A 22552-nucleotide genomic window follows, 5' to 3' on the forward strand; every position below is an offset into this window, starting at 1 on the left:
TAGGTAGGTAGGTAGAGAATGATGATAGATGTTTGAGAGATAGATAGATGATAGATGGATGGATGGATGGATAGATAGATAATGGATAGGTAGGTAGGTAGAAAATCTGTTCTTTTGTGTCAGCATTGACTCCTGGCAACTGCCTGAACAAGTCCTAACAGTTTTCTTGGTAAGATTTTGAAAGTGGTTTGCCACTGCCTCCTTCCTAAGGCTGAGAGAGAGAGAATGACTGGCCCAAGGTCATACACTAGCTTTTGACCAAAGGCAGGACTAGAACTCACAATGCCTAGCTTCTAGCCTGATACCTTAATCTCTACATTAAACTGGCTATATGGTTTCAAAACCCCAATCTGTGGCTTGACATGATGTGTAAACAAACCAAGACTGAATGTGTTGAGTGAGTCTTAGTAAGGTACTACAAGATGGAGATTTCCTTCCTTCCTTCCTTCCTTCCTTCCTTCCTTCCTTCCTTCCTTCCTTCCTTCCTTCCTTCCTTCTTCCTTCCTTCCTTCCCTCCTTCCCTACCTCCCTCCCTCCTTCCCTTCCTTCTCCCTATCTTCCTTCCCTTCCTCCCTCCCTCCCCCTATCTTCCTTCCCTCCTTCTTTCCTTCCTTCCTCCCTTTCTCCCTCCCTCCTTTTTTCTCTCCTTTCTCCCTCCCTCCTTCCCTTCCCAAGCAGAACTGCCTCTCCTACCCAACATCTCCTTCCTCTTCAATTTTCCCCTCTAGCAAAAACTGAATGTTACAGGTGCGAATTCTGATGGGGGGGAGGGTGTTTTAAAATTAAATAATAATAATAATCATATAGCTCCCTCAAATAGAAATTGGTAGAATTTGTCTGCATCTTTGCATTGCTTCACAGATGTTCATATACGTCTTGGCTCAACTTCAAGGTAACAAATTAAACATAAATTGACCCCCGATGGGGGACTGAGAGTTAAGTTTAATACATCCTTGCAATTTTCAGTTGCCTTCAATACCTCTGTCTGTGACATACATAATTCCTTCATAACAAGTGCTTTTCCAGAAGATGTATACTGCTGACAGTTAATATAGAATTATTGCCCCTGAATGCATTTCTGTAATTACTTCCCAGATCTGTCTTTGTGTTTAGAAGGCATTTCACTTTAGTAATATAAGTGTTTAGGGAGAATAGAAGTAATAATTGCAAGCAGGCTCTCCTCCTTTTTGGTTTTTTGTTTTGCCTCCTTCTTTCTTCCAGGAAAAAAAAAGAAACATATATGTAAAACATATTAAAAGCTAATGCTTTTAAAGTTGCTTACAGTGGATATGAAATTTACTCGATGCTTATGCATCCTGACGATTTTTTGTGTGGCAATAATCCTTGCGAAAAGGGAAAAGGTAGCAATAAAGATAACAACAGAACACTGCTCTCTAATTCTGAAGCAATAAAGGAAAGGAAAGGAAAAGAAACAGCTGATTAAAAATGACATCTTACCGGTGGTGAAAATAAAGAAACTTAATATGAAGGTTCCTGTAGGAGATTTTGGCAGTAATGGAAAATAAAGTGACTCGCGGTTTGAGTGACATGTAAAAATTAGCGAGCTTTAATGAGGCCTTCTACTTGTTAAACTAAGTATTCTCAGAACTGGAAAACAGCAGAGTTGAGGGAAGAATAGATGTGCGTACCTCGGGAGACCAGGAGTGCAGATGCACCTAATCTAATTCAAAGAAAATATATATTCCAGAAGTAAACATCCTAAACCCCGCAGACTGGATTCCCGTGTGGTTCTAAGGCAAAATGTGGGTTGCTTAGTTAATGGCTTAGAACAGGGGGGGTCAAACTCAAGGCTCGGGGGCTGGATCCAGCCCGTGGGGTGCTTAGATCTAGCCTGTGGGGCCACCCTGGAAATAGTGAAGGACCGGTGCCAGTGAAAAACGGAGCTTGGGAGGGCTGCGTACAGCCCAGTGGTGAGATTCTATCCGGTTCGGGCGAACCGCTAGCAGTGGTGGCGGGAGGCTCTGCCCACCTGCCTGGACGTCATCACAGACACTCTGCACATGTGCAGAGGTGGCACGCACGCTCTCATTGGCGAACTGGTAGTAAAGGTAAGTGAATACCACTACTAGTGCAGCCTTCCCGAGCTCTGTTTTCACTGGCAGAGGGTTGCAGGAGGCCATCGCAGCCAAAAATGGAGCTCAGGAGCCCATTTTCTCTGGCAGAGCCCTCAGGTCAACATAGGCACCCCCAACATGAGTGATGTTGAGCTGGCCAAGCCCACCCCGGCCCCCCGAGGTCAAACATAACCCTGGTGCAGCCCTCAATGAAATTGAGTTTGACATCCCTGGCTTAGAACGTTGTATGAATCCAGGTTTGTGAAGAGCAACGGGACTGTGGTTAAGCCATCTGTGGGTGACTTGAGGCAGTGCCTTATCTGAATTGAATATGTCTACTTGGTTGGGTCATTGACACAAATGCTGATGGAAGTTCCCCTCCTTGGTGAAGTCCATGTGGTGTAGGGGAGATGGCAAGACTTACTTGGAATAAGAACTTACTTGGAATGTAAGCAGTGCCCTGCAGGATCAGACCCTCCAGTTCATCCAGTCCAAGAAACTGTTCCCACAGTGGCCACCCAACCATGTAAAGAAGCTAACAGATGTCTTCAGCAGATGACTTCATAGGGAATCACACTGCTATCAAGGTTGACCATTGATCCTCATGACTCAAGTGGATTTGTACAATCTGTTTTGAAGCCAATCAAGCTAACAGCATTTGATGATAAATATCCCACCGTGGTAAATACTCTTTCATGCAAAACGCAAAAGGAAGAAGGAGATGGCAGAGGATGATGTGATGTTAATAGTTAATACCTACATGGTGAATATCGGTTTGGGCAAACTCTGGGAGACAGACAAGGGTGGTGGCATGCTATGATCCATTGGGTTGTGAAGAGTTGAACACAATTTAGCAACTGAACAAGAGCCCTAACTACTTTAGAATAACAGTCTTGGAAGGGACTTTGGAGGTCTTCTAGTCCAGAGTTCTCCAACCTTGGGAACTTTATGACTTGTGGACTTCAACTCCCAGAATTCCTCAGCCAGCATATGCATATGCTGGTTGAGGAATTCTGGGAGTTGAACTCCACAAGTCGTAAAGTTCCCAAGGTTGGAGACCCCTGTTCTAGTCCAACCCCCTGCTCAGGCAGGAAGCCCTATACTACTTCAGACAAATGGTTGTCCAATCTCTTCTTAAAAATTTCTGGTGTTGGAGCGCTCACAACTTCTGGAGGCAAGCTCTTCCACTGACTACTTGCTCTAACTGTCAGGAAATTTCTCCTTAGCTCTAGGTTGCTTCTCTCCTTGATTAGTTTCCATCCGTTGCTTCTTGTCTTTTCAATATTCATTGTTTGCATTCATAAAGTTTGAGCAGATCCATCTGATCAAAGACAACATTATCCTTTCCTTTCTTTCTTCTCCTCTCCCATCTGCTGTTGGCATCATATAAATGACAGCTCGGAGAGCTTAGAATGGCCATGGCTCTGGGAGGTCACAAGAAGGTAACAATATACAATTTTCCACGGTTCAAATGCAGCCTTATCCCACTGTTCTTCATTACAAGACTACAGCGAGATCAATTTTATTAACTTGTAAGTCTTAGGAAGCCAACACCATTAACTCAACACTGGACCATTAAAAAAAAGATGTATGTGTGTATTACGGCTTGCTTTTCCCCCCATTATTGTTGTTGAGAAAGAGGCATAAAAATTGTGTTCGATGTATGAAACTTTAAGAGTCATTTTGTTCTGTAATGTTGTGTAGGACACTTTCATTGTCACATGTTAGGGCAGTGTTTCTCAACCTTGGTAGCTTGAAAATGGGTGGACTTCAACTCCCAGAATCTGGGAGTTGAAGTCCACCCATCTTCAAGCTTCCAAGGTTGAGAAACACTGTGTTAGGGAATGAATATCCCTATCTCAGGCATATATTCTTTGTGGTTTTGTTAACCTACTTTTAATCTCTTGTAATTTGGAAGAAAAAATAGGGATTTGGATATTACACTGAATATTAGGATGCAATAAACTGAACAGCTGGCATTTGTCAGTGGCATCCAAGATTAAAGAAACAGAATGCCATTCCCTTAGATAAGTGTTAGGATTATAAGGATTAAAAATGCTTGGGTAAACAATTGCTGTTAATGATAGTAGCCAATTTAACTTCTTTAGCCTGGATTTGCAATAGATGGCAACGTTTATTTTTTAAGAACTTTTTTTTAAAAAAAATGCTCTCAAGTATATTTTACTTTCTGGCTGTTCACCGCCCTGAGTCCTTTGGGAGTAGGGCGGTATATAAATTTAATTATAAATAAATAAATAAATAAATAAAATATTTACAACCTTTCCCTCCCCCCCCCCAAAAATGATGGTTTTATTGTCATTGGAGCAAGGCAATATTTGAAAATCCTGGTAAAATCTAAAAAAAATTCTGTGGAGTAGCAGAATCATTTGTAGAATAGGAATTCAGGGAAAAGTAACCTTTATGTGGTCACTGCTACCACCATCCGGGAACAGGATGGGCTTCAAAAATTTTAGCAAGGGGTTCTCTGCCCGGTTGCTGGATGGGCGTGGCCATGGTGAGCGTGGCCTAGTTGACCTACTGCACCACAGTGGGGAGGGGCGTTTTGCCCTCCCTGGGCTCCAGAGGCTTTCCTTGAGCCTCCAGAATGGCAAAAACATCCTCTCCAGGCTCCGGAAGCCCTCTGGAGGCTGGAAACGGGCCCGTATCCAGCCTTCCCAAACTTCCGGTAAGCCCCCTTTTCACCCTCCCCGAGCCTCCATGCGTGCCCTGCACTTACCTGTATCCAAAACAGGCTGCGTGGGGACTCCTGGGAAGGGCAGGTGGGGCAGGACCAGCCAGGAGTGGGATTTGGGGGTTCTCCGAACTGCACAGAATCTTAGCTAGAAGTTCTTCCGAACCCCTGAGAATCGCCAGCAGCCCACCCCTGTGGACCTTCCTTCCTTCCTTCCCTCCCTCTTATATGCTCTCCATCTCAGCCTAGAAGTGACTCTTGAATAGGCATTTGGAACAGGCTTGTAACTCAAGTGTTTAATATAAAGTTGAAATCAAACAAGTCAGTGGAAAAAAAACCAGTTCGTTGACTTGCAAAACATTCTTGAGCACCGAAGTTTTAGAAATAAATAATAAAAACAGGAACCCTCAAGGATCTGTATTCCATTAGCACCTAAGAGAGATGTGGTTGGCAGTTCTTGCTTTAAATTAATTTTATATACTTGATCATATTTTATGGATTTTAGCCTTATAAAACCAGTGAGTTGGCATCCAGATTTATGGACTGTTGGCTGTGTCAGACCTGCTGGCTTTAAGGAGATAGAATTGGCATTAATCTCCCTTGATTTGCATTGGAAACTTAAGTAAGCTTTGGAAGTGCATTCAGTAAACATGACAAAATGAGATTGATAATTAGTATACAGAGGATGGGAAAAAATTGAGTTTATTATTGCAATATGATAATACAAAACCATTGAACCCGTCATCTCCTTTCTTTCTTGGTATTTAATTTGATTGAAGGGACACAATGGCTCAGTGGCTAAGACGCTGAGCTTGTCGATCGAAAGGTCGGCAATTCAGCGGTTCGAATCCCTAGTGCCGCATAACGGGGTGAGCTCCCGTGACTTGTCCCAGCTTCTGCTAACCTAGCAGTTTGAAAGCACGTAAAAAAAATGCAAGTAGAAAAATAGGGACCACCTTTGGTGGGAAGGTAACAGCGTTCCGTGCGCCTTTGGCGTTGAGTCATGCCGGCCACAGGACCACGGAGACGTCTTCGGACAGCGCTGGCTCTTCGGCTTTGAAACAGAGATGAGCACCGCCCCCTAGAGTTGGGAATGACTATCACATATGTGCGAGGGGAACCTTTATCTTTAATTTGATTGAAATCACAAAACAGGCTTGTGAAAGAACACGTAAGGTTTTGATAGTGCCTTCAAAAATCAGGCTTTTGTTTTAAAACCTTGCTATCCGCACGAAGCTTGGTGGCAAGAGATGTGATTTCCTGCATCTGGAAACTGCAGTGTTGATTTAAGCATTGTGGCATTTTTTGATACATTAAAAGTCTCTACAAATGATTTTTAATATCTCCCTTTTGGACGGAAGGGTATTACATGCTGTGAGACCTGGCAGGGGGCTTTAAGTTTTGTTTTGTTTTGTTTTTTTTTTGTTCTAACTTGACCAGAAAGGGCAAATTTTAGAAATTTTTTGATTTGTAGTGCTGATATTAAACAACTTCAGTAAAAAGATGTAGCCCTGAGTTTTTGACATTTTCGAGAAATAAGCTGCATTTCTTGGCTGCTCTCCTGTTTTTGAGTGCTCAACAATGCTAATTGTCTTTCCAGTCTCGAATATGGGAACAATTAGTTCATGTGTTCAATTTTTAATTTTATTAAAGAATGATAAACTGCCAGCTTGCTCATTGATAACTTGGAAATGGTTCCTTAACTTCCTCCTGGGTGCCCTGTGAGTTAAAGACTGTATGCAATTTTTGGCTAATAAAATTACAGGTTTCTTGTCCAGGCTAGAACATTTCTATGGAGAGATTTGATCCTTTCCTTGATATCTGTTGCTTGACAGAAAGTAAAAGGGAATGAATGAATGAATGAAAGACAAGGCAAAAAGGGAGGAATAGCAGAGAATGAATGAGTATCTCACCATAACATAGGCCTAAGATAGATAGATAGATAGATAGATAGATAGATAGATAGATAGATAGATAGATGGATGGATGGATGGATGGATGGATGGATGGATGGATGGATGGATGGATGATGGATGATGGATGGATGGATATGGTAGATAGATATGGTAGATATGGTAGATACTGTAGGTAGATAGATAGATACAGTAGATAGATAGATAGATAGATAGATAGATAGATAGATAGATAGATAGATAGATAGATAGATAGATAGATAGATAGATAGATGATGGATGATGGATGGATGGATATGGTAGATAGATATGGTAGATATGGTAAATACTGTAGGTAGATAGATAGATACAGTAGATAGATAAATAGATAGATAGATAGATACAGTAGATAGATAAATAGATAGATAGATAGATAGATAGATAGATAGATAGATAGATAGATAGATAGATAGATAGATGATGGATGGATAGATATGCTAGATATGCTAGATACGGTAGGTAGGTAGGTAGGTAGGTAGATAGGTTGATAGACAATAGATGGAAAGAAAGAGGAAGGAAGGAAGGTGTATAAGACAGAAAGATAAATAGATAAATAGATGACTGGCTGGCTGGATAGATCGATTGATCGATCAATAGACAGATAAACGGGCAGGCAGGCAGGCAGAGATGGACAGACAGGCATACAGACAGACGCAGGCAGGCAGGCAGGCAGTTGGACAGATAGAAAAATAAGTAGATAGATAGGTAGATAGAGTGAAATATCTTGCCAGATTGAATTTAAGTCTGTCATCGGGACCAGAGGTTTACTCTTCTGAGCTTTTGATGCTGGAGCCCTGGAGTTCACTGAAGAAGGGCTCCAGCATGAATCATTCATGAATTATCTTGCTTTCTTGCACCTCTATGTTTGTTCTCCGAATGTTCAAGGAGTTGTACATAGATCGCCCCCTAATTTTATCCCTGTCTGCAACAGCCCTTTGGGTTGAACAAGAGGGCCTGGCCCAAAGCCACTCTTTGAGCTTTCATGGTTGTCGATGGATTTGAACTCAGTCCTGCTCAACATCTCAACTGGTACGCTACACGGTGACTAACAGTCACCATGTGGGCTCCCCTGTGACCATTATGCCTTCCAACTAGCATTTACTTATCTGGTTGTGGCTTTCGCTAGACGGAATTGCCCTAAAATAACCGTTTTCATTGCCAAATCTTCAACTCCGGTGAAATCAACAGGACTTTGCTTTTCAAGCAGGGGTGGGCTGCTGGGGATTTGCAGGGGTTCGGGAGAACCTCTAGCTAAGATTCTGTGCAGTTTGGAGAACCCCCAAATCCCACTCCTGGCTGGTCCCATCCGCCCCTCCCCTCCCAGGAATCCCCACGCGGCCTGTTTTGGATGCAGGTAAGTTCAGGGCACACATGGAGGCTCGGGGAGGGCGAAAAATGGGCCTACCGGAAGTTCAGGAAGACTGGAAACAGGCCTGTTTCTGGCCTCCAGAGGGCCCCCAGAGCCTGGGGAGCTGTTTTTGCCATCCCACAGGCTCGAGGAAAGCCTCTGGAGCCTGGGGAGGGCAAAAACGCCCCCTCCTGCCATGGTGCAGGAGGCTGACTAGGCCATGCCCACCATGGCCATGCCTACCCAGCAACCGGGCAGAGAACCTCTTGCTAAAAATTTTTGAAGCCCGCCCTTGCTTTGCCTGTTTCCTTTGGAAAGGTGAAGGGATCCAGATGTAAGATTGCCTTTCCTTTTTGTTGGCAGGAGGTTTGGGAAGAGAGCTGGAGAATGATAAAAGAGAGATCCGGGCGTTGGAAGAACGGAACAGCATTACCAGCCAGGAAGAACGAAATGAGGAAGATGAAGATATGGAGGACGAATCAATTTACACCTGCGATAACTGCCAGCAGGATTTTGACTCTTTGGCAGACTTGACCGAACACCGAGCTCACAACTGTCCAGGAGGTAATGTTAAACTCGCTTTACAAATCTGACAGGTGGTTAGCTGAGTAATTGGACATAGCAACAGCTTGAGGCCTCGAGTGAGATTAAAGAATTAATAATGTAATTTTACTGTTAATGTAATTCTACGGTGGTGCCTTGGGTAGGCTTTGTTCACTTCTCTTCAATAAAATTAAAATTAAGAAAGCAACTTAGCTTTTCCAGTTGCAGATCTGACGGTAATAAGTTGAGATGATGATGATTATTATTGGGTTTTTTTTTTCAAAAAAAAAAAAAAAAAGACAGGCAACCAGTGATTAGAGTGGGTTGTTTCAGCTTTTTTTATACACAATCCAACTTTGATAGGTTTTTTTGGAGCAAAATCTCCCAACTTTTCTCTCTTCTTTGCCATGATTTTGCAGTTCTCAGGCTGACTGGGAAATGCTAAAAACAGAACCAAGGATCCTTCTATAGAGGGTAGGCACTCAGCTCTTGATCTTGAGGTTGGTCAAGCTCTGGGGAAATCAAGAGATTCAGGCAGTTCAAATGAGTATAAAGATTTATTGCAAGCTTAAGCTTTCTACAAGAACCTGGCCAACTGACCGTTAAGGGAAATGAGCGGGAGATAAGAAAGGCCTTCAAGATGGGTTGGACTTAGATCACTTGTGGGTGCAAAGGGACTCGTGACTTACTTGACTCCTCCCTCAGGCTCAGCCTGGTCGTCTCCATCAGGTTCATCCTGAATTCAGCCAGCATTTTTTCTGCAGTGGTCCAGCGTAGCCTCAACCACCAGAACTAAAATGGGGTGAAGCCTGTTTTAATGCATTGTTGGGGTTCTAAGGGATTTAAGGAGCATCTAGAGAAAAGGTTCTCTATGGACTATGGTTTTCCCAGTTGCAATGTATGGCTGTGAAAGTTGGACCATAAGGAAGGCTGAGCGCCAAAGAATTGAGGCCTTTGAACGATGGTGCTGGAGAAGACTCCTACGAGTCCTTTGGACTGCAAGGTGATCAAACTGATCAGTCCTAGAGAAGATCAACCCTGACTGCTCTTTAGAAGGCCAAATCCTGAAGAAGAATCTCAAATACTTTGGCCGCCTAATGAGAAGGAAGGACTCACTGGAGAAGAGCCTCATGCTGGGAACGATGGAGGGCAAAAGAAGAAGGGGACAGCAGAGAACGAGGTGGCTGGATGGAGTCACTGAAGCAGTTGGCATGAGCTTAAATGGACTCCAGGGGATGGTAGAGGACAGGAAGGCCTGGAAGAACGTTGTCCATGGGGTCGCGATGGGTCGGACACGACTTCACAACTAACAACAACAGAGAAAAGGTTTATGCCATCTTCCTCCTTCTAAAGTAGATCCTCCCATCACTTATAATATGGTTTTCATAAGGTACAAGTTCTGATATGGAGAAAAATGTAAACTTCTAGTCTATGCCAAGGTCAGGAGTCCTGTAGGAGAGGACCAGGCTGAATTAAAGAGAGGGGTTTAATGCATCATAAGTCATGATTCCCTTTGGACCCACAAGAGATCTAAGTCCAATCCACCTTGAATGCTTATCTTATCTCTTGTGCATTTCCGTTGACCGTTAGTTGGTCAGATTCTTGTAGAGAACTTAAGCTTGCAATAAATCTTTATACTCATTTGAACTGCCTGAATCTCCTGATTTCCCAGGCGTTTGAGATTTTACCTGCTCACAGCAAAGAGAAAGCTTTAAGAAAGTAATCAGATATCCGTGGCACTGGAGAATAACCTTATAATACCTATCTGTCAGGTGAAAGCAACCAGAATCACTTGTGAACAATTCCCAACCGAAGCTTTATTGCTACTCCGCTATGTTACAAGAATCTTACGCAACTGACTGCCTTCCCTTGGAAACAGTCAGATAAGGCTTCAAGGATTCTGGGGGGTGGGGTGGGGAGGTTTTGTGCCCTAAAAACTCAATCCCCTCTTAACACCTCCCTCCAGTCTAGTTGGAGATTCTACCCCATCATCTGAACAGGGTTTTGTCTTTACGTTCCATTTCTGCATGGGGTGGAGAACGCAGAGCCATTGAGTTTGTTTAGCGGGTCATTGTCCTCTTCCTTGTTTTGAAGCATTTAGGGATCTCGGGCAGGAGCAAATCAATAAGTTATACATTCAGGTTGATAATGTTGCAACTGCAGCTAATATAATATAACTAATGACTTCCGTAGGGATGCTGAAGTTTAGTTGACCCTGCAGTTTGGGATCAGGGCAGGATTGTAGGCGATGACTTCAAAGCCGAAGATGGACCATCTCTATCAGTGCGGTCCCTTAGAAATTCATTAGAGTGTACGGGAGTTGCAGTTGTGGTGTTGGATGTTATTCTTTTGCCTGGGCATGAAGTTAGCAGCCATTTTCACCTGCTCTTTGTGGCTGAGTATATTTCAGGGCAAAATCTCCATCCAAAACATTGAGGTCTTCCTTCCCCTTTTGTTGATTCTGTTTCATTTCTGATGCCAGCCAGAACCAATCAACTGGATTGCTTACTTTTATTTTTGTAAGCTTTAAACGTATAACCCCTTCAATGGGGGAGACGTAGCTTTAGAGAAGGGACCTGGAACAGGGTATGGAGAAGACCTTTGTCATTGACATGTTCATCCTCAGAAAAGAAATGAAGATCTTGCGCTGTATAATTGTAGCGTCTGCAGCTGTAGCCGAGGCAAAGCAAGTTTTCTGCGGCTTGATTCTGGAGGGACATGTCCACATTCTAAAAGATAGGTTGAAAGGGAGCAAAATATAATCATATTGAACATATTGAGCTGAAGCAATCTGATTGAAAAATTCTCTTTGATGCATGTCTGGCCTACATAATGATGAAAGGTGGGAGAAGTCTATTCCATTCCCAATTTGGCCCAATAGTAGCCAAATTGAACAGCTAAAATATTTCTTGGACAAATTATTTTCCCCTCCCCGCCCCTCCCCTCCCCTCCTCTCCTCTCCCCTCCCCTCTGCCTTCCCGTCTCCCTCTCTCTTCACCTCTCTTTCCCTCTCCTCTCCTCTCCTCTCCTCTCCTCTCCTCTCCTCTCCTCTCCTCTCCTCTCCTCTCCTCTCCTCTCCTTCCTTTTCCCTCTCTCTTCACCTCACCTCACCTCTCCTCTCCTGCCTCCCTCTCCTTTCCTCTCCTCTCCCCTCCCTCCCCTCCCCTCCCTTCCGCTTTCTCTTCTCTCTCTCTCTTCACCTCTCTTCTCCCTCTCTCTTTACCTCTCCCCTCCCCTTTCCTTCCTTCTCCCTCTCTCTTCCCTTCTCTTCTCTCTCTTCTTCTCACTGTACTCTCCCCTCCCCTCTCCTCTCCTCTTCCAGTGCTAATTCTGTATATGTTGCTTAATGCAAGATACTGTTTCATCTCTTTGGCACATGCCAGTTAAAAATAGGAGCTGTTTTATTCGTTTTCCTCCAGAGATTTGGGGGGGGGAGGGATGGGACACAACGACAGGTATGAAGTCCTTTTAATTCCTAAAGTGCAGAAGAGCCCATATGCTCTTGACTGGATAGTATTTCTTGAGTCCCTTCTTCCCTCTATGTCTTTTATTTCTCACCCAGAGGGAGAAGGTGGCAACTCATAAATTTCTTGCCTCTCTGGTTTCTGAGTCTTGTCAGTGGAGGATCTGTAGCACATTAGCACATCAATGAACTGGATGCTCTGAGGTTACAAGCGGGGTCCCCGAGCATTTCATGAGATCGTCTTCTGTTGCTGTGCAACTTACAGGTTACCTATTTCAAACCAAGTTAGCCGTAAGAAAGCTTAAAGAGGGTGGCAATTTCGAAAGCCCTGCATGCTGAATTCAAGGTATTGTTTTGGCTGTTGCTATTGTTTGCTTTAACCTATTGCATTGCACAAGGCATGTTTTTAAATTTACAGTAAGCGTGTTGGTGCGGTGTTAAATCTTCCTCTGTGTTCTTTCCTGCATGATTCTTGCTAGATGATTTTCGGACTCTTATCAGGATCCGAAAATGATTTTAGAGGTCCTATGGAACCACGGAATGCCCCCCAAACTGGATGATCACAGACCATTGCCAAGAACCTCTGAACATTAGAGCCTTAGATTTGTTTCTGTGATTGCTGATTCTCATTCTCCTCATTCTCACCAGGACAAAGTTAGAGGAAGATCTTCTCCCCTCCACCCTTTTTCATCCCACCCACCCACCCCACGAGAAAGGTTAGGGGCTGAAAAATTGACTTGGTGAGATCCAAGATCTTTGCATCCCTGAATCGCAACACATTCATGGTTGGCCTTGGCTTCCATTAAATTTCTAAGTTGTGAAGCCTCTCCCAGTTGGCATTCTCAAGTTTGGGGTGCTCTCTGAGCTTGGTTGTTTTCTCGCAGACGTTTCATTACCCATCTGGGTAGCATCATCAATACTAGAAGGGAATTGCGGTTTGCAGAGAGGAGGAGGCGGAAGAAGAGGACCGTGGAGTCCTTGGTGCTCTCTGAGCTTGGTTATTTTCTTGCAGGCATTTCATTACCCAACTAAGGGACATCATCAGTGCTAGAAGGGAAAGGGGTTTGGAGAGGAGGAGGAGGACTCTGAGGTCCTTAGTGTTCTCTGAGCTTGGTGGCTTTCTTGCAGATGTTTCATTACTTAACTAGGTAATATTATCAGTTCTAGAAGGGAGAGAGGTTGGAGGAGGAGGAGGAGGTGGTGGTAGTGGTAATGGAGGAGAAGGAGGAGGACTGTTTGGTCCTTGGTGTTCTCTGAGCTTGGTGGCATTCCTGCAGATGTTTCATTATCCAACTAGGTAACATCATCAATGCTAGAAGGGAGAGAGGTTGGAAGAGGAGGAGGAGGAGGAGGACTGTGAGGTCCTTGGTGCTCTCTGAGCTTGTTTATTTTCTTGTAGACATTTCATTACCAAACAAGGTAACATCATCAGTGCTAGAAGGCAATGGGGTTTGTTCAGAAAGCACCAAGGACCCCACGTTGTGAGCTACCAATGTTCTCTTCTGTCATTGTTCTCAAATGCGCCAGGATTGCAGTCCCCAAAATCCCCAAGCCTGCAGGTTAGGGAGAGTTATTTTCGAGCTACCAGACTCTGGTCCTCACCATACTGGGTGTCCTGGGCCACAAAAATAGGCTCTGTGTCATGCGAAGTAACACTTCCTTTGTTTGTCCTTCCCGCTGGGATGTTGCGTTGCGCCAAAGGCACTGAAGCAAATCTCTGTTCCTGCGTGTCTCTCTGGATAATGTTCCCGGTGGATTGTGCCCTTAGTTTAGACAGCTGCAGCTGTAATGACCTATTGGCTCTCCTTTATTTTTCTTTGTCTGGGAAAGGGTGTGTGTGAGAGAGGTTTTCTCTGACGGAATCAAGTGCATTTCCTATTCAGTTGGCGGATATGTTGGCCAAGGTTGTATGCTACGATTTATTTATTTATTTTTCAATTAAACATGAAACTCCACCCCATCACTGTGGCAGTGAAGTCATTTTTGTCTTGCCCATCCTGCATGGCCAAGGCCAGTCCATTTCATACCCTGGTTAACTCGGGAAAAAGCCGTAGGAAGTTTCATTGAGTGTGCACAGAAGACGTTCATGGATGTTCAGCCAAAGCCAAATGATGTGCAGGTACATCTGGTCTCCAAGCATTCTTCTCCCAATTGTTTTGGTCAGTGCTTGACCAAAGATTACAGATTAACAGAGTTGGAAGGGACCTTTTAGGTCATCTAGTCCAACCTCCCACCCAAGCAGGAGACCCTACACCATTTTTGACAGATGGCAGTCCAGTCTCTTCTTGAAAGCCTCCAGTGATGAAGCTCCCACAACTTCTGAAGGCAACTTCTGTTCCATTGGTTGATTGTTCTCGCTCTCAGAAAATTTCTCCTTATTTCTAGGTTGAATCTCTCCTTGGTCAGTTTCCATCCATTATTCCTTGTCTGGCCTTCGGGTGCCTTGGAAAATAGCTTGACCCCCTCCTCTCTGTGGCAGCCCCTCCAATATTGGAACACTGCTGGCATGTCTCCCCTGGTCCTTCTCTTCACTAGATTAGCCATACCAAGTACCGTGTTTTCCCGAAAATAAGACCCTGTCTTATATTCTTTTGAACCCTGAAATAAGTGCTTGGCCTTATTTTTGGGGAGGTCTTATTATTTTGGGGCGCATGGAGCAAGATGGAGCTCCTCTTTCCATCTTACCTGATTTCCAGCTCTGTCTTCCTAACCCTAACCCAGAGGAAATGACGGGGACAGTTGCGCATGTGTTTAAATATTTTTGGGGAGAGCTTATTTTTGGGGAGGGCTTATTTTCAGGGGGGCTTATTTTAGTGCATGCGCTAAAATAAAAAGCCCGATCAGGCTTATTATCAGGGGATGTCTTATTTTCGGGGAAACACGGTACTTGCAACAGTTCATCATATGTTTTAGTTTCCAGTCCCCTAATCATCTTGGTTGCTCTTCTCTGCACTTTAAGCTAGGTGGGCTTCAACTCCGAGAATTCCCCAGACAGCTTGAGAAGGTTGAGAAACATTGGTTTAGGCCCTTTTAACCTGAAGCAAGCTACAACTGGTTACCTCGCTTGAACTACGCCGAGAACTTGCTGAGCAAAGCCCTTTCTGTAGCTTGATCTCTCAATGTAAACCATAAGAGAAATAATAATGAGATTAAATCGCAGAGAGTTAACGGAATTCCAGGAAAGGCTCCATCAAGCCTGATGATTAAGCACTTTAGGCTTGGCGCTCTTTGCAGTCCTGAAAATGGAAAAGGTTTTGTTGATTCCGTTTTCATCCCTTTACTGTAAAGGCAAAAATGTTGCCATTTAATGGAGTCCTGAAAAAAAAGGCAATCTATGAGGGTGTGGGAGACCCAGAGTGCTCTAAGCATCCTTGTCACTAAGTGACTAGGAAGCTTTGAGAAACTAGTGAGCAGCAGGAATTTGCTGAGGACTTTCTTTGTGGTTGCGTCTTTCTTCTTGGATACGCCGCAAAATGTCCCAAGTTGCGCAACATTTTTTTAAAGTTGGTTTTTAGAGCTCCAATGTTTTCTCAGCCTTAATGGAACAGGCAGACGGTACTGAACTAGCTTGGAAGTTTATGGTTCAGAGGTGGGTTTCAGCAGGTTCTGACCAGTTCTGGAGAACCGGTAGCGGAAATTTTGAGTAGTTCGGAGAACCGGTAAATACCACCTCTGACTGACCCCGCCTCCATCTATTCTCTGCCTCCCGAGTCCCAGCTGATCGGGAGGAAATGGGGATTTTGCAGTAACCTTCCCCTGGAGTGGGGTGGGAATGGAGATTTTACAGTATCCTTCCCCTGCCATGCCCACCAAGCCACATCCACCAAGCCACACTCCCAGAACCGGTAGTAAAAAATTTTTGAAACCCACCACTGTTATGGTTGACTCAATGGAGGAACTACTAAGTTTCTTGGAAGATAGATCCATCATTCATCATTTGATATGATCATATCCATTCTGCCCATATCACCTCTCAATCTGATTTCTGGAAAACATGTTGAGGCCATCATTCATGTTGAGGTGCCCTGCTTGGGGTCATCCATATACTCCTTAGTCCAAAGTTAAAGATCCATCAGATCTTTCAGCAGGAAGAGTTTGCAATAATAGTATCAGACGTGAAGATTCAGGACCGTACATTAAGTTGCAATTAAGATTTATTGCTCAAGCCCATATACAAGAATCTAGTCAACTAAGGTTCAATACTGAATTGGTGCCAGATAAGGAATTCAGGAGGAGTTGGACTTAGACTGTGGGAATGTAAGAACTCTAGGCTGATGACTGGTTTAACTCCATCTCTCCTGGCTCTGTCTGCTCTTCTCCTGCAGAGAGTTGACATGCAGTCCTATCTACTTTCAAAACATCTGTAAATAGCACATAAATCCTGGGGACTAGACGTAAGTCATAATCAAGAGTCAGAAGGTTCAAATATCCACATGAGCAATCTGAGCATGAAAGGACAAAGGGAAGAACAAGCACCGTTCCTAGCCTTGAACTATTTAAATCAATAACTTTTGAAACTAGAGTTGTGGAATCTTCACAAGCTGGTATGCGTTACTCTTAGACAGATTGGAAGATTACTTAGGAATAACTGGCCTTCTGGAATTTCTTTCCTGTCCATCCAGGCACTTTTGCCCCATTGGCTGTCTGGTATTTGTCTCTGCGCTGATGTTCTTGTGAACCCAAAACTGTAGAATTCAAGTTGGACTTTAGGAAGCAAGGTCTCAGCTTGTAGGAACTGGTGTTTCTGTAGTCTGGAGCTTGGTTGCAAAGATTCAGTAGCTACCATGAGGACTACCAGATGACCACTAGAAGGTAGCCAAGAGATACAGAAATCTCTTTTTGGCGCCCGCTAGTGGTTTTCTGAGTTTTTATCATCAGTCAGATGCGGTGACCTTTGCTTTCAGAGCCTTTCTTTGTCTTCTTCCAAGCTATCTGTGAGAAGGAGCTTGATTAAGGGCTAAAATAAGCAGTTAGGAAACCAGAATTTTGATGTTCCCCTGATCTCCTATTTGGGCATGACATTAGGATGAGAATATCAACTGATGCACAGCTTTGAAGTTGCTGCACATAGCTGCAGTGCTGTTCACCCATTGGGCCTTCAATGGGTGGGGAGGGACAGGCGAGTCAATTTCTACTCTACATATGTCAGTTTCCCCTGTGACTGCTGATGGCTCCACTCCCTCCTGCTTCTGCATTCAAATGGCGCAGTTTTCTTTAAAACTCCAAATATTCATTTAATCAGCTTTTCCCAAAGGAAGCAACATGTCATATTTTTTTTCCTTTTACCCCAGAAATAGCTTGCAAAATTAAAAGAAATATGAGTTCCCATCTGCACTTAGTCCAGAAGTGCCCATTAAATTAATTCCCTTCAAAAGAAAGGCTGAATAAGTTCCCCTGATATCTGATACCATCAGCAATGTTTTTCCTACAGGTCTTGGGGCAGTGATGACCAGCCTCTTCTGCCTGTTGCTGAATCTTTCTGATGAATTCTTAGTAGGGTGAAGGGAGCCTCTCCCAGCACCAGTCTTAGTTGCTAAAAGGTAAAAGGTAAATATATATGTGCTAGTCGTTCTGGACTCTAGGGGGCGGTGCTCAACTCAATTTCAAAGGTGAAGAGCCAGCGCTGTCCGAAGGCGTCTCCGTGCTCATGTGGCCGGCATGACTAAATGCCAAAGGCGCATGGAACGCTGTTCCCTTCCCGCCAAAGGTGGTCCCTATTTTTTCTACTTGCATTTTTTAACGTGCTTTCGAACTGCTAGGTTGGCAGAAACTGGGACAAGTAACGGGAGCTCACCCTGTTACGCGGCACTAGGGATTCGAATTGCTGAACTGCCGACCTTTCGATTGACAAGCTCAGCATCTTAGCCACTGAGCCACCGTGTCCCTCTCCTTAGTTGCTAACCAGGATCTAAATCAGGGTTCCCCAAAGAGACCAATATCAACCCCCAAGAGTCTACAGGGTTATCCACAAGGTTAATAAATGCCTGGGAGTCAATAGGTGGTTGATAAATGATAGGTGATTGATTGGGGTCGATTAATCTTTTGGAGCATTGGGAAACTGTCAACTAGGCTGGAAGGGGAGGTCAAGCTTCTTGTGCCTCTTGTGATTGCACAAAAACTCTAAGCTAAATTGATGCTTGGCATCCCTTCCTTCCATTCTAAGCCGGCAGTTTCCCAACATTGGGTCTCTGTAAAGCAACATGCCAGTACCAAATCCTGTAGTTGAGGTGGCTACTGATTGGATGGTACAGTATTGCCCAAGGTTGGATGGACGGCACCCTTGGATTGTCTCTACCCATTGTGTATTTCTCCTGGCCTTCCTTATCTATCATTATTCTTCCTAGCACCATTAGTCAAAGTAGTATTTATTACACCACAGTGGCGCAGTGGTTAGAAGGCAGTATTGCAGGCTAACTCAGTGTTCACTGCCAGGAGTTCGATTCTGACCGGCTCAAGGTTGACTCGGCCTCCTTTCAAGGTCAGTAAAATGAGGACCCAGATTGTTGGGCGGGGGGCCAAGACGTAGACTCTGTAAACTGCTTAGAGAGGGCTGTAGAGTGTTATGAAGTGGTATATAAGTCTAAGTACTATTAAACTATTTTCATATCATAAACGTTTTGGGGCCGGTGAACAATCTGAACTTTCTCGAAGAGGTTGATGACCCGGAGACCCTAATCTAAATAGACAAAATAGAAGAGATGAAGAAAACCTCTGCGTGTCAGCTGTCTCTGGGCTTCTGGTCCCCCTTTCCCTGCTTGTGAATTTTCCAGATGCATCTTGTGGTTGGCCTAATCCGATTGGTGCTTTTCCATCACCCGTCACTTGGCTCGTATTCCCCTCAACCTGGCAATTCTCAAAAGGAGGCAGATGAGAATAAATTCTGATGGACTCTCCCCTTGGCACCGATCAACCCCTCCTTCGTTTTCTGTTTTTTTTTTTTATTTTTTAAATCCCCTTCCCAAAAGAACCTTTCGGACTTCCTAGCCAGGGAATGCAAAAAGCTTGGGGCTTTTTTTTTTTTTTGTCGTTGTTGTTGTTGTTGTCATTTTGTTTTTACTAGTTAATTTTTTTTCTTTCATTTTTGGTAGTACACATTTCCAACGCTCTTACTGGAGCCTCATTAAACTTGGCTTGTTTGCAAACACAGCTGGCACGTCTCTCTCACTGTGCTTCAGGCGCAGGGAAACTCAAGCGCCTCCTCCCTCGGCTGCCAGCTGACTAAGGAGAAAGGAGCCAACACAGCTTGGTTGTCTTCACGTAGCCAGAGCTGGGGCAGCCACCAATCTTATGGCTTCGGATGTCCCCGAAGTCTGAGTAACCCGGGGCATGTCCAGATGGCGAGAATTTTTTTCCAGAACGGAATGCTGTCTCTGGGTCAGATTGCGATGCCCAGTTGTGTGGGGAGGAGGGGTGAGGGAGCCAATGCTGGACAGCTGCCTGGAGAGAGAGAGAGAGAGAGAGAGAGAGAGAGAGAGAGAGAGAGAGAGAGAGAGAGAGAGAGAAAAGAAAGGAAGGAAGGACAGGAAGGAAGGGAAGGAAGGAAGGAATGAGGGAATGAGGAAGGGAAGGAAGATAGGGAGAAGGAAAGGAAGGAGGGAGGGAAGGAGGAAGATGGGGGAAGGAAGGGAAGGAGGGAGGGAGGGAAGGAAAGGAAGGAAGGAAGGAAGGAAGGAAGGAAGGAAGGAAGTAAGTAAGTTTGGGAAATGCATTGATTTAAATTGGGAGTTTGGGATTCGCATATAATTGAATGTTCCTCTCTAAACATTAAAATAAAAAAGATGCCTTTTCAAATGTTGAGGTGCTAGTTTTCTACATGCAGTGATTTCCCTTGTCCCATAAAAAGAGCCGAATGGGCACAGTGGTTAGATTGCAGTCCTGCAGGCTACTTCAGCTGACTACTAGCTGCAGTTCGGTAGATCGAATCTCACCAGGCTCAAGGTTGACTCAGCCTTCCATCCTTCTGAGGTGGGTAAAATGAGGAGCCAAATTGTTGGGGGGGTAAGAGGCTGACTCTGTAAACCGCTTAGAGAGGGCTGTAAAAGCACTACGAAGCGGTATATACAGTAAGTCTAAGTGCTATTGCTAAGTGCTATTTGATGGTATTCAAGCCTCCCTCCCTCCCTCCCTCCCTCCTTCCTTCCTTCCTTCTCTCTCCCTCCCTCCCTTTCTTCTCTCTCTCTCTCCCTCCCTCCCTTCCTTTCCCCCCTCTCTCTCCCTCCCTTCCTCCCTCCTTCCTTCCTTCTCCCTCCCTCCCTCCCTCCCCCATTTGAAGCAATACACAGACATTTAGAAGCCAAGGCAACGAGACTGTTCGCCTTCTTATTTCTTTATTTGCTAAATACATAACTTACCTTCTTTTTCTCCAGAAGTTCAGACGGAAGCTTCCGGGAGGATTCATTTTATCCTGAGCTAACAACCCTTCAAATTTAGGTTAGACTGAGAAGGAGTGAACATCCCATTAGCTAAACTCCATACTGGAGAGCAAAAGGACTGCAGTCTTTACCTCCCTAACATTGGGTTATTCCTTTAAAAAAAAAATCACTTCCATGAATCTACTTCTCACTCCAGTTACAAAAGCTGTAATTCCCCTTTCCCTTACTTCTCCCCGTTTTCTTTTTTTCTTTTTGTCTTTTGTTTCCAAACTCGCTGCCTGCGATGACTAAAACAGCTGTCTGAATTTCTTTTCCAGTTCTGTGTTAAGAGTTTTCCTTCTCCGTCTAAAAGTTTTATGAATTCCAGACCAGCAATTTCGGGCCAATTTTTTTTCCTGCGCCTGTCCTGGGCGTTCTCATATGAACGCATGTTTCTCTTTCTTGAATTTTATTGGGTAGATTCTTTTTAATTAGTTGGTAAACCCACAACCAACATTTTTAACACAGACACACACGCACGCACACAGAGTGTGGAAAAGGGTGATCATTTTGTCCTCAGGTTTCCCCCCCCCAAACCTAATAAAATAAATATGGTCAAGACTTCTAAATAGCTCCTCTGACCTTCTCCTTCTTTATTTAATGTGCCTGTGGGGAATTTGCATTTAATGGGAAGAGCAGAATGAGGGTGTGCATAAATTTGTTTTTGTCTAATTCTCCAAACCATCCCATTTTCCGGAGCGAAGTCCCTGCCCTAAAACGGCTATATTCCCTGAAGGAGAAAAAAAAATTATATATATATATATATATATAAACACACATAAATCCTATGTTTTTCCTACGTAACCAAGGTTTTTCTACTGAGCTAGAGCTGCAGAAAAACCTTGGTTACGTAGGAAAAACCTGGCTAGAGGAAACACACACACACACACACACACACACATATATATATAATCCTTTTTCTTTTTCTGTAGTGCTATAATAACACATTGCGTGGACCAAGGATTTATTACAGTTGGAAAGGAGGAAGGTGGCTCACCTACACGGAAGCACAAATAACGTTCAGGAGATCTGATCTCAGTTCTATAATGTTTGAGTTAGCCTTGACACATTCTTATTTCCCAGACATTAAAGATTTTAAGGATGTTTCAAGTCAAATACTGAAGGGCAGAATTGAGCCCGGCATTCTCAGGTTGAATCTCTACTACAACCAGGTAGGGTTGAAAGAGGCTGATGATCTCAGAATTATGGGATCTGGTGCTGGCCAGTGAAAAGGTCATAGAAACAGACAGACCCAACAGTCAACGATCCAGAATGGGAACCTTTCCAGACAGGGAAGTTTGATTGTTGTTGTTGATAATGATGATGATATGATGATGTTATCCATTCAATCATGGCCAACTCTTGGTGATTCTATGGACCAGGTCTCTTCACATCTTCCAATCTTGCACTGCTTCTTTGAGTTGTTTTATGGCAGGGGTCAGCAGCCTGAGGCTCTGGAGCCGCATGTGGCTCTTTCATCCCTCTGCTACGGCTCCCTGTCGCTCAAAGTATGCGTCACAACCGCCAATGTGCGACACTGCCGGCACTTGATTTATTGAGCTTTTCGACGCCAGTAGTCCAACCATGGATAAATCCAAGAAAAGAAAAGTTTCAGAAGAAAACAGAATATTTAATTATTAAATATGTTAGTTTTGTGGCTGCTCAGGAAATAGTCAGATATGAGAAGGGTTTTGTGGCTCCCGGTGTTTTCTTTTCTATGGGAAACGGGTCCAAATGGCTCTTTGAGTGTTTAAGATTGCCGACCCCTGTTCTATGCCATTGGCTGGTGTCATCTTTGATGGTGTCCAGCCATCATGTTTATTGGTAGGCCTGGTTTCCTTTGACCAATAACTCTTCCAAACACAATTGCTTTCTCCAGTGAATTCCCGTGCATGACATGGCCAAAATAAGTGAGATGGTGAAAGCTGAGGAACCTCTTCATTTTTGAAAGCAAGGAAGCCCTGAAGGTGTGATTTTAGGTTCTAACGGAAGAGAATATTTGTAGCTCAGGGTTGAAGCGTGGGGTCTTTGGTGCTCTCCGAGCATGGTTGCTTTCTTGAAGATGTTT

The 22552-nt window shown here is 44.1% G+C and overlaps 1 protein-coding gene across 3 annotated transcripts in view; it reads left to right on the top strand.

Annotated features, from left to right (window-relative positions):
- The window catches only part of ZNF423 (zinc finger protein 423), a 274447-nt gene that overhangs the window by 52424 nt on the left and 199471 nt on the right, over nt 1–22552 (top strand). For all 3 annotated transcript variants that reach the window (XM_034426467.3, XM_034426466.3, XM_060682517.2), the window contains exon 3: nt 8431–8631. In XM_034426467.3, the coding sequence (XP_034282358.1) occupies nt 8431–8631 (201 nt within the window). The remainder of the gene's footprint in view (nt 1–8430; nt 8632–22552) is intronic.

The sequence above is a fragment of the Pantherophis guttatus genome, chromosome 11, assembly GCF_059756535.1.
Source record: "Pantherophis guttatus breed Tessera chromosome 11, ASM5975653v1, whole genome shotgun sequence".
NCBI classification, from domain to species: Eukaryota; Metazoa; Chordata; class Lepidosauria; order Squamata; family Colubridae; genus Pantherophis; species Pantherophis guttatus.